Genomic DNA, 13,006 nt, shown 5'->3' on the forward strand with positions numbered 1-13,006 from the left:
TTCCTGTATTTCAGTAATGTATCATTGTGTCTTGAATAGAGTCCAAAACACTTTCAGATACCTTTTTGAAACTACTCCTGGATAGAATACAAATAACAAATATTCACTGTATACATGAACCACTCAAAATGTTGACAGGCACATAAACAGATTGGTCACTACTGCGGATGTACCATTCATGTGTGGCCGGACTATAAGGATGGTGGCTACAAAGAGGAGATACTATTGATGGCTGATAGACTTAATATGAACAGAGGTTTTTGTGGAGCCATATGAGAAGTGGAGGTCAACGTCCACGAAGGTGGTACACTAGGCTAATGAGAACCACGTGAAAAAGATGAAAAGAGCTTTTAAGGCTGTTGAGTAATGAGGATAGAATGCTTTGATCTGGATCGTGTTGATATCATCTATGAAACTGAACCATACAAGGGGTTCATAATCTCAGGTAGCTAGGAGGGTTTTCTCTAGATGACCCTTAATCAGCTTGTTTTATGAGGATGTTAAGCAGATGCCCATAGCAGTGCCTCTGATTTGTTTTATACCATCTCTCAAAGGGTACATACTTGTGGGTAAGAACATAGTTGGGCATGGCCATAAGGATGAGGTGATGAGTCTGGAGTCAGCAGGATGTTGGGAGAGGTAGTTACTATGGCTGCAAGGTCAAGGGCAGGGGCAGTTTTGGTGTACAACAGCAATGAGCAAGGCTCCGGGTCATACTGAGGTGAGAATAGTAAACAAGATGAAGGGCTTGGTTTGTGTCCTCAGTACTGGAAGTTTCACAAGAGGTAACGTGTTGGAGATGTTGGTCATCAAGAGGAGAACAGTCGATGGTTACATCAGGCCTTTCAGGACAGTTAGATTTATGCATTGCAGGAAGTGAAATGGGTTTGGAGGATGATTAGATCAGGATCTGTTTTAAGTTGTGGATGGTATCACTTTCCTCCACCTTGGGGGACTATGTTTTTGTGAGGGGATCTGTGAACTGAGTACAATGCCAGGTTGGGGGTACGGAATTTCTTTTAGGTAACCAGTGGGTGGTTGTTTGGGAGTAGGGGAGTTTCATAGCTGCACAGATTTATAACCTGGCAGAGGTAAGGTTCAATGTTAGCTTTGATTATGAGAAGTCAATGGTAAAAATTTGTTTCCATTGCACGGATCGAAAAAGTGTTCCCAATGCAGGAACCAAGTGAAGGGTGGCAAATTTTTGACCAGCCTAGCATGACTGAATTTTGGAGCAGCGCTAAGGTGGGACCTTATGATAGGACTTATGCAGGATTAAGGTTGCAGTGGACATATTGCCGACAGTGTCTTGCATGTGTTTGGGTTCTGGGTTTTGTGGTATAATGTGGTATAACAGCAAGGCAGGGTATATCATCTTGTTGAGCAATGGTGTTTTGGTATTGGAGTAAGGTGAAAGTAAACTGGACAACTTTTATGGGATGGTGTGCATGCTCTTCTAGGAGAGAACAGAGATAGTTTAGAGATGTCTATGCCGCAAAAATTTGGTTTTCTATTATTTGAGAGTAACAGGAACTGGTGGGATCTGAACATTTTTAAGTCATTGTGGAAGGATATCTGGCATCCAATGATGGGAATTTTTATGGCAAGATCATTTGGAGGATTTTATGGAATTGTCTGCATTTCAGGCATAGTATTTGGGATGGGTTGTAGCTAGGGATAGAGATGCTTTTCTGAACAGGCACAGTTCAGATGGAACCATGTTCCAATAGAAGTGATATGTACCCAAAAGGGAGGAAAAGAGAAGTTATATAATCCTAAAGTATGACAATTGGAGGTTAGGTACAGCAGGAGAAGACTGACAAGTAAACAAAGGAGGATTAAAGTGAAATAAACACAGGAAGACAAATATACACGAGACAACTGTAAATGGATGTGTGTTTTGATAGTTATCTCTGAAAAAGACCATAGTCCTATAGGTCAGCACTATTTTCAATCTTGTACCTCTTGACCACTCAATGCATCAACTATATGGTCCTTCCCTTATTTAGGCTTTAAGATAAATAAGACCGGAATAAGTGATAACAACAATTCACAACTCCCAGTATTACAAGAAGTTTATTTGGCTTAATATTCTAGATATGCTGCACTGACTACTAAACTAACTGATAAAGAATCTGCTTGCGATCATTTAAAACTTCTAAATGTTCTATTTTTATTATATTCATCTTTCATCAAAAGATATCCCACTTTGGGACATGATCGATCCTAAGAAAGTAGTTCCCCGTACTACCTTTTTCCTGCAAGTATTGAAGAGCATTCTTAAGCCCTGTCAGCAATTGTGAAGATTTTAATATTGCACTTTCTTGCCCAAATCTGCTGGATGTACAACAATTAATGACATGTAATGAACAGAAATGGAAAATTAAATGAAATACTGCTTTGCCAATAAACCGAATATAGAAATGAAGTATCCTGAGTGACATTACGTAGAAGACTACTAAGAAAAAGATCAGAGACAATCTGAAACCTGTGCTGTTTGGTGTGCTCATAATCCAATGAGTTGCAGAACACTAAAGCTGATCCTCTCTCTGACACGATAAACGGGTATGAGCTGTCAAATACATCAATTCCAGACTCTACCAGTTTAAGAACCATATCTGGATTCCAACAACCATGAGTAATACGGGGCTTGTCTTCTGGAAGTAGCTTCTGAAACAGTAATGGTAAACGAACATCACTATATGAGAAAATATCAATGAAGATAATAATACAACAATTTATTATGTCAACTGAACATATATTAAATATATGAACTGTAGTGAGCACAGAAAAGAATTTATTTTGAAAATAATTATAGCTAAGTCCTGAACATAAGAAACATGAAGAGCATTCCATCTTTTTCCAATAGGCAGTGCAATATTGTGGAGGGTGACAAAATACATGTAATTTGTGTGAATCACTATGCAAAAATCGCAAATTTTATCAATGTTAGCAGTGTTGATCTCAAAGCATAATTGTTATAACAATAAAGGATAAGTGTGACAATTCAACAAACCAGTCATCCGATGAACCTGACATACATTGCTAGCTTCTTTTGCATCTAAAATATTTCATTTTTGCAAACCTATCAAGAAAAGCTGACGTAGCATGGAAGTAGTAGTAAAAAGGTGGTGTAGATAAAATTGATCATAACAAGTACAGGGTGTCTCAAAAGGTATGCTACAACTTCAGTGCATTATAGCACATAAACTAATTAAGATATTCACACCATGTTTGGCTTATGAGACTGACATGCAAAGTTTCGTTTGGGTGTGTTCCAGATTGTTGTGAATGAAGCATAATGACAACAGTTCAATATAAGGCTCAGTGTATGGAATGTTTTATTCAGACCAAATCAGACAGACAGGTTCATACAAACTCCCAAACATGTTAAGGGAGTATCCACCCTTCCAGATATCAATACTTCAATGGTACAGGGATTTTATGCAGACAAGAAGTGTTAATGTGAAGCATCATACTAGCTCACCTGGGAGAAATGACACTGACACAGAATGGATACAGTTGCCTTTCCAACATTCACCACAGAAGTCTGTTCAGAGGGCGCCGCAGGACTGCAAATCCCAAGGGATAACTGTGCATTCGGTCCTTCAGAAACATTTACAAATGTACTGTTGCGCATATTGAAACCAGGTGACAAGCCACAATGTACGCCTTTCACTGTGGACGTTCTTCACTGATTAGAGGGAAGATGGAAATTTTCTAAATAACCAAATATTTCCTGGCAAAGCTATGTTCCACATGTGGAGTATGGTAAACAAACACAATGTTTGTATCCAGGGGACAACCAATCTGGATACTGTGATGGAAAGGGTATGTGAATGTGTAGTGTTGTTTGATGAGTGGTCATATTGTAGGACCATTTCCTTTCTCGGGGGAAGGGGCAAAAACAAAAAATCATTAATTCTAACAATTACCTTGAGATGCTAGAGCCGTTTGCATTGCAACAACTGGCTGACTGCTAAGAAACAATCTTTTCCAACAAGATGTTGCACTTCCACATGGAGCTCAGTCAGTGCGGGATGTTCTAGACCAGGTATTTTCAGATCGCTGGATTGCCAGGAGTGATCCAATTCCCTGGCCTCCTAGGCCTCATGACATTACACTAATGGACTTCTTCTAAGTGCCTGTCCCACACATAAATGATTTAAATAACTGAATAGTTGCTGCCATTACCACAGTTGATGTGAACATGTTGTGACAGGCATTGGTAGAGCCCGAATACAAACTAGATGTTGTGCATGCCACCAAACGCATACATGTTGAAATTGACTGAACATCATAAAAACTATGTGTGATAGTGTGTCGTGTAAACCAAACACAGATTGAACATTTTAATTAGTTTGGATACTATAACACATTATAATTGTAAGTACATTTTGAGACACCATGTATTTCTAGATATGAAAAGTTTAATTTCATTAGTCTGAAGAAAGGCAATTCACACCATGGGATGATACTTATGAATTTTAAAAATGACAAAAAGGAACACAACAACTAACAGAACTCTTTACAGTAAAGAAACAAGTACAAGATAATTTAAGAGAGTCCAAATTGTCAAATTTACATTGCAGGACTGATGATGAATGGCATACAACAAATTTTCTAACAAAAAATACCAATGACAGTATAAAGACTTTGGGATTATTTATTTAGTTCTGCTACATATAAAAAACATACTTACTCATAAAGCATAAAACCTGCATTACTACTCACTAAACGAAATACTTTTCAGACTTACCACAGTCTCCTGGATCACTTCTCTGATGCTAGAGAATGTAATTTTCTCCACATCTGGTCCATTGGTATGTAGGCCATCAATAACAAAGCCAGATACAGGATGCTGAGCTGCAGCTCTGGCTGATTCTTGTCTTGCATGTACGCTGTATCCTCCTTCAATTACTGCGAAGAGGCTACTGCTTTGTAATGTCTGAAAAACATCACATTTCACGAAGCGTGATGAAACGACACAGCTATGAGTAAATATATCACAACACAGGCTAATGTCAGTACTAAGTAACATTTCAAAAAAATTAAGAAAGACATATTTTACTCTAATGTGATTTGTTAAAAGTACTGAATTCTTATGCTGCTGAGCCCAGAATACAACAATCTGATTGCAGGATCCAACAATGAACTAACTAGTGTTTTGCTCCAGTAACACTTTCAGTATTAATCACTCAAAAGCTAGCCATTTCATAAAACACTGACACACAGAGGTAGCTTGGCTGGCATTTTCATTACTACCAGCAACTGGTAGTTGCACTCTTATTTATAAACCAGGAAGCCACGCAAATCAAAAATTGTTTTCCGTGTGCAAGGTTTTGGAGCCAGTGGCTCCTTCTTTCAACAGAAGGGTTGGAGGCGAAGGCCTGGAGAGGATTAGGAAAAGGGTTGGAGTTCAAAACCCATCCAGAACCCCAGGTCAGGGGAGACTTACCACAAGGGATAAGAAGGAAAGAATGACTGTTGGGGACTGCACTGGCTCCAAAAACCTGCATACATTACACCTTCTTTTATAAGTGTGTTCTCCTGCCACTGTTTGGTGGGTAGATGTTTTTATCTATCCAATTACTTTGTTGTTGTTGTTGTTGTTGTTGTTGTCTTCGTCCGAAGACTGGTTTGATGCCGTTCTCCATGCTACTCCATCCTGTGCAAGTCTCTTCATCCGAGTAACTACTGCAACCTACATCCTTCTGAATCTCCTTACTGTATTCATCTCTTGGCCCCCCTCTAAGATTTTTACCCCTCACACTCCCCCCAATGATAAGCTGGTGAGGCACTGACATTTCAGAATGTTTCCTACCAACCAGTCTCTCCTTCTAGTCAGACACTGCCACAAACTTCTTTTTTCCCCAATTCCATTCAGTACCTCCTCCTTAGTTACATGATCTACCCATCTAATCTTCAGCATTCTTCTGTAGCACCACATTTCAAAAGCTTCTATTCTCTTCTTGTCTAAACTGTTTATTGTCCACGTTTCACTTCCATATATGGCTACACTCCATACAAATATTTTCAGAAAAGACTTCCTGGCACTTAAATCTATACTCAATGTTAACAAATTCTTCTTTTTTAGCAATGCCTTTCTTGCCATTGCCAGTCTACATCTAATATCCTCTCTACTTCAATCATCATCAGTTATTTTGCTGCCCAAATAGCAAAACTCATCTATTACTTTAACTGTATCATTTACTAATCTAATTCTCTCAGCACTGCCTGATTTAATTCAACTACATTCCATTAGCCTAGTTTTGCTTTTGTTGATGTTCATCTTATATCTTCCTTTCAAGACAGTGTCCATTCCATTCAAATGCTCTTCCAAGTCCTTCACTGTCTCTGACAGAATTGCAATGGCATCAGCAAACCTCAAAGTTTTTATTTCTTTTCCCTGGACTTTAATTCCTACTCCAAATTTTTCTTTTGTTTCATTTATGTTCGCTCAATATACAGATTGAATAACATAGGGGATAGATGAAGATGAAATGGGAGATACGATACTGTGTGAAGAGTTTGACAGAGCACTGAAAGACCTGAGTCGAAACAAGGCCCCGGGAGTAGACAACATTCCATTAGAACTACTGATGGCATTGGGAGAGCCAGTCCTGACAAAACTCTACATCTGGTGAGCAAGATGTACAAGACAGGCGAAATACCCTCAGACTTCAAGAAGAATATAATAATTCCAATCCCAAAGAAAGCAGGTGTTGATAGATGTGAAAATTACCGAACTATCAGTTTAATAAGCCATGGCTGCAAAATACTAACAAAAATTCTTTACAGACAAATGGAAAAACTGGTAGAAGCCGACCTCGGGGAAGATCAGTTTGGATTCCGTAGAGGCAATACTGACCTTATGACTTATCTTAGAAGAAAGATTAAGGAAAGGCAAACCTACGTTTCTAGCATTTGTAGACATAGAGAAAGCTTTTGACAATGTTGACTGGAATACTCTCTTTCAAATTCTAAAGGTGGCAGGGGTAAAATACAGGGAGCGAAAGGCTATTTACAATTCGTACAGAAACCAGATGGCAGTTAGAAGAGTCGAGGAGCATGAAAGGGAAGCAGTGGTTGGGAAGGGAGTAAGACAGGGTTGTAGCCTCTCCCCGATGTTATTCAATCTGTATATTGAGCAAGCAGTAAAGGAAACAAAAGAAAAATTCGGAGTAGGTATTAAAATCCATGGAGAAGAAATAAAAACTTTGAGGTTTGCCGATGATGTTGTAATTCTGTCAGAGACAGCAAAGGAGTTGGAAGAGCAGTCGAATGGAATGGACAGTGTCTTGAAAGGAGGATATAAGATGAACATCAACAAAAGCAAAACGAGGATAATGGAATGTAGTTGAATTACGTCGGGTGATGCTGAGGGAATTAGATTAGGAAATGAGACACTTAAAGTAGTAAAGGAGTTCTGCTATTTGGGGAGCAAAATAACTGATGATGGTCGAAGTAGAGAGGATATAAAATGAAGACTGGCAATGGCAAGGAAAGCGTTTCTGAAGAAAAGAAATTTGTTAACATCGAGTATAGATTTAAGTGTCAGGAAGTCATTTCTGAAAGTTTTGTATGGAGTGTAGCCATGTATGGAAGTGAAACATGGACAATAAATAGTTTGGACAAGAAGACAATAGAAGCTTTCAAAATGTGGTGCTACAGAAGAATGTTGAAGATTAGCTGCGTAGATCACGTAACTAATGAGGAGGTATTGAATAGGACTGGGGAGAAGAGAAGTTTGAGGCACAACTTGACTAGAAGAAGGGATCGGTTGGTAGGACATGTCCTGGGGCATCAAGGGATCACAAATTTAGTATTGGAGGGCAGCATGGAGAGTAAAAATCGTAGAGGGAGACCAAGAGATGAATACACTAAGCAGATTCAGAAGGATGTAGGTTGCAGTAGGTACTGGGAGATGAAGGAGCTTGCACAGGATAGACTAGCATGGAGAGCTGCATCAAACCAGTCTCAGGACTGAAGACCACAACAACAACAACAACAGGGGATAGGCTACAACTCTGTCACATTCCCTTCTCAACCATTGCTTCCCTTCCATGCCCCTTGACTCTTATAACTGCCATATGGTTTCTGTACAGACAGTATATAGTCTTACATCCCTGTATTTTACCCCTGCCACCTTTAGAATTTGAAAGCGAGTATTCCAGTCAACTTTGTCAAAAGCTTTCTCTAAATCTACAAATGCCATAAACGTAGGTTTGCCTTTCCTTAACCGACCTTCTATAAGAAGTTGTAGGGTCAGTACAGCCTCGTGCGTTCCAACGTTTCTCCAGAATCCAAACTGATCCTCCTCAAGGTTGGCTTCTACCAGTTTTTCCATTCTTCTATAAAGAATGGGTGTTAGTATTTTGCAACCGTGACTTACTAAACTGATAGTTCAGTAATGTTCACACCTGTCAGCACCAGCTTTCTTTGTAATTGGATTTATTACATTTCTCTTTAAGTCCAAGGATATTTCACCTGTCTTATACATCTTGCACATCAGACGGACTAGTTTTGTCATGGGTGGCTCTCCCAAGGATATGAGTAGTCCTTGTATATGCCCGGCACATTGTTTCATCATAGGTCTTTCAGTGCTCTGTCAAATTCTTTACGCAGTACCGTATCTCCCATTTCATCTCTATCTACGTCCTCTTCCATTTCCATAATATTACCCTTAAGTATATCACCCTTGTATAGCCCCTCTATAATACTCCTACCTTTCTGCTTTCCTTCCTTTGCTTAAGACAGTTTTTCCACCTGAGCTCTTGATATTCATACAAGTTGTTCTCTTTTCTCCAAAGATTTCTTTTATTTTACTGTAGGTGGTATTTATCTTTCCCTTATTGATATATGCTTCTACATCCTTACATTTGACCTCTAGCCATTCCTGCTCAGCCATTTTGCACTTCCTGTCAATCTCACTTTTTAGAAGTTTATATACCTTTTCGCCTGCTTCATTTACTGCATTTTTATATTTTCTCATTTCTTCAATTACATTCAATATCTCTTTGTTAACCAAGAATTTGTACTAGCTCTCATCATTTTTACCTACTTGATCCTCTGCTGCCTTCACTATTTCATCTCTCAAAGCTATCCATTCCTCTTCTACTGTATTCCTTTCCCCTGCTCTTGTCAGTCAAAAAGTTTCCTAATGCTCCCTTTGAAACTCTCTTCAACCTCTACTTCTTTCAGTTTATTTCAGTATATCAAGGTCTTGTCTCCTTAAATCTCTACTCAGTTTCTTGTGTTTTAATCTACAGTTAATAACCAATAAATTGTGCTCAGAGTCCACACCTGCCCCTAAAAATGTCTTAAATTTAAAATCTGGTTCTGAAACCTCTGTGTTATCCTTATGTAATCAATCTGAACCCATCCGGTGTCTCCAGGTCTCTTCCATGCATACAACCTTCTTTCATGATTCTTAAACCAAGTGTCAGCTATGACAAAATTATGCTCTGTGCAAAATTCTACCAGGTGGCTTCCTGTTTCGTTTCTTTCCCCCAGTCCATATTCACGTACTATTTTTCCTTCTCTTCCTTTTCCTACTACTGAATTACAGTCACTCATGACTATTAAATTTTTGTATCCCTTATTAATAATTTATTTTATCTCATCATAAATTTGTTCCATCTCTTCATCATCTGCTGAGCTAGTTGGCATATAAACTTGTAGTACTACGATGGATGCGGGCTTCATGCTTATTGGCTATAATGTGTTCAATATGCTGCTCATACTAGTTTACCCACATTCCTATCTTCTTATTCATTATTAAACCTACTAACCCTATTTGATTTTGTGTTTATAGCCCTGCATCCACCTGATCAGAAGTCCTGTTCCCCCTGCCACTGAACTTCAGTAACTCCCACAATATCTAACTTTAACCTAACCATTTCCCTTTTTAAATTTTCTGACCTGCCTGCCAAATTAAGGGATATGATATTCCATGCTCTGATTCGTAGAATGGCAGCTTCGTTTCTCCTGATAACGACATCCTCCTGAGTAGTCCCTGCCCAGAGATCCGAAGGGGGGACTATTTTGCCTCCAGAATAATTTACCCAAGAGGATACCATCATCATTTAACCATACATGGCCGTATCAGTCAATCATCCGGGCTGTTGCACCTGCAACTACTGAAAGGCTGCTGCCCTTCTTCAGGAACCACACATTTGTCTGGCCTCTCAACAGATACCCCTCCACTGTGGTTGCACCTACGGTACAGCTATCTGTGTCACTGAGATATGCAAACCTCCCCACTAACAACAAGGTCCATGGCTCATTATATAGTCAAAAATTGATTATTTTTGTTACTCTATTAACAAAGTATCACAGATCCATCAGTCTCTGCCCATCAATGTATTCTTAACTTTAAAGCCATAACTACAACAGTTCAAACTCCAATTATTTTGAATGTCTTCATGTTTATGAGCAGCAGTGGCTTTTCTGATATTACATGCCAGGCCAAACCATCTGAGTAACAAAAATAAGCACTAATTAAATTAAGCAGTTTCTTTTAAAACTACTGTCTGTTTAATAAGTGGTACATCGCAATGCTCATCACATCATCATAGTACTGTCCATTTTATATCCACTGCTGGGTAATAGCCTCCTCCAGAATTTGCCATGCATTTCTGTGTATAATTGTATGCTTCTTGTTACTGTTGCATGTTTTTAGTGTCATCCACCCACATTTCACTAGGTCACCTTCTTAGTCTTTTGTTATATCTTGGCATCCAGTGAAATACAAGGTGTCTACACTGAAATACCATGTTAGCTGACGCAGTTTAAAAATAGTAAATCTTTCTTCGTTTCAGGTCTGACTTGTCTGTTGGGTGCGAAAGGATCTAAAGTAGCTGCCTAATTTTTATCAACATTTGACACATTTTCACTGTTGTCTGCCCAAGTGAAAATTGCATCAGTTCAGGAAAAGGTACAAACTGTGCTTTGGTATGCAGAGTTTAAACCTACTGTTATGGTGCAAAAGCAGTTTTGTTCTTTTTGCAGAGAAACAGCACCAAATGCAAAGAGGATAAAAGCATGGCGCAAGCAGTTTCTGGATACTGGCAACATTCTGAAGCAGCATGCAGAGGGTCGCCGTGGCTCTGAAAAACAAGCTGAGAATGTTTGCCAAGTCCATGCAAATCATTTCATCAGGTTTCATGGGAACTTCACATGCCATGTGCAACTGTTTGTAAGGTCTTCAAAAAGTGGTTGCATCTATATTCATACAAGGTGCTCATTCTGCAGCCATAAAGTCTGCAACAGTGATATGGATTTCCACTTGAAATGTTTAACTGAATCGACCAGAAATGTGCTTTCTTATCAAGTGTTATGTTATCTGATGAGGCCACATTCCATGTATCTGAAACTGTGAATAAGCATAACGTTCACATTTGGGTGCCACTGAATTCACTGGGAAAAGGTGTGTGAGAGCATGAAAGTGAATGTTTGGAGAGACTTTTGTGCAACAATGTAACTGGACTGTTCTTTGCTAAGGAATGACGTACCTAGACGTGTTGGATATGTTTGCTTTTCCCCGAGGCTGAAGGCCTGTAACCAAACCTTTGGTTTCAACAACATTGTGCACCACATCACTGGTCATTGGCTGTTTGGACAACTCTCAATCAGACATTTGCAGGGCACTGAATTGGATGAGATGGACCCATGAACTGGCCTCCTTGATCTCCTGATATCATTCCAATCGATTATTTTTTCTTTTTTCATTTTTGTTTTTCCTGGAGCTACGTGGAAGGCAGGATGTTTGCCACTGCAGTGCAGGACCTTCAAGACTTCCTTATTCAAGAGTGGAAGTCATAGGTACCATCCCTCCAGACATACTGCAAAGGACCTGGATGGAAACTGAATACAGACTACACATTCTAAGTGTCACTGCAGAGGCTCAAGTGTAAGTGTTTTGATTTGATTTTTTAACTTAACTTGACATACAACTTATTTTTGTGAAGGAAATAAATTGATTTCATTTAATCTTGTGTTGAGAGCAATTTGAATATAGCATTTTGATACAGACACCCTGAACTTTTGTGATCTATCTACCATCTATTCACATGGCTATATGCCTACCAACGTCCATTTCATGTTCATTACTCTCACATTAATACCTTTTACTCCAGTCTACTGCCTATTATCTCTCACAGATATCAATATGAACCTTCAAATTGCCTGCTGAGCAAAAACTAGTAAAACCCTACTTAGTTTACCTAATTCCCTCAAAGACATTTTTACTATTCTGTTCATTTCTTTTGCTATTCAGCCAAGTCTTCTGAATATAAAAATTCCTCAACTAGCTCTGAGACTTCAGTGTTAATTTGTACTATTTTTTCCTGAAGCACTGATAACAGATTATTTTAGATCTATGATAACTGATTTCCAGGTCTACTTTTAAACTTGCTTTATTAAGTTGTTCTATTTGCTCAAGAAACATCAGCAAATGAAGGTGGTTCATATATGTTCCACTAACATATTCTGTCTACATTTTCCCAGTCTAATACTCTGAATACCCGCCAGGTTAGCCGAGAGCACTAATGTGGTGCTTCCTGGACTTGGGTAGGCGCGCCGGCCCCAGATCGAATCCGCCCGGAGGATTAACAATGAAGGCCGGTGTGTCGGCCAGCCTGAATGTGATTTTTAGGCAGTTCTCCACATCCCACTACATAAATACCGGGACAGCCCCCATGTCCTGCCTCAGTTACATGATTCGCATACATCTCAACACGTTCACACTATTCCATGGATTGCACTAGATGCAGACAGCTGGGGTACACGAATTCCGTCCCAGGGGGTACGGGGTGGTGACAGGAAGGGCATCCAGCCACCCCTTAACATTAACCTTGCCAAATCCAACCCTAACCATGCCGACCCTGCAAAACTGCAGGATAAAGGCACAGGCATAAGAAGAAGAATGCTCTGAATACTCCAAAACTCTTTCAACTGAGAATTCTGGCTACGGAGATGAAGTCTAATGGAAGATCTAGTAAGA

The 13,006-nt window shown here is 39.3% G+C and overlaps 1 protein-coding gene across 1 annotated transcript in view; it reads right to left on the reverse strand.

The window, feature by feature from the left end:
- The window catches only part of LOC124612911 (queuine tRNA-ribosyltransferase accessory subunit 2), a 79,548-nt gene that overhangs the window by 34,506 nt on the left and 32,036 nt on the right, over window positions 1-13,006 (reverse strand). The window contains exons 5-6 of the mRNA XM_047141400.1: window positions 4,760-4,948; window positions 2,489-2,670 (exon numbers count right to left, since the gene is read on the reverse strand). Coding sequence (XP_046997356.1) covers window positions 2,489-2,670; window positions 4,760-4,948 — 371 coding nt within the window. The remainder of the gene's footprint in view (window positions 1-2,488; window positions 2,671-4,759; window positions 4,949-13,006) is intronic.

Source organism: Schistocerca americana, chromosome 4, assembly GCF_021461395.2.
Source record: "Schistocerca americana isolate TAMUIC-IGC-003095 chromosome 4, iqSchAmer2.1, whole genome shotgun sequence".
Classification (NCBI taxonomy): domain Eukaryota; kingdom Metazoa; phylum Arthropoda; class Insecta; order Orthoptera; family Acrididae; genus Schistocerca; species Schistocerca americana.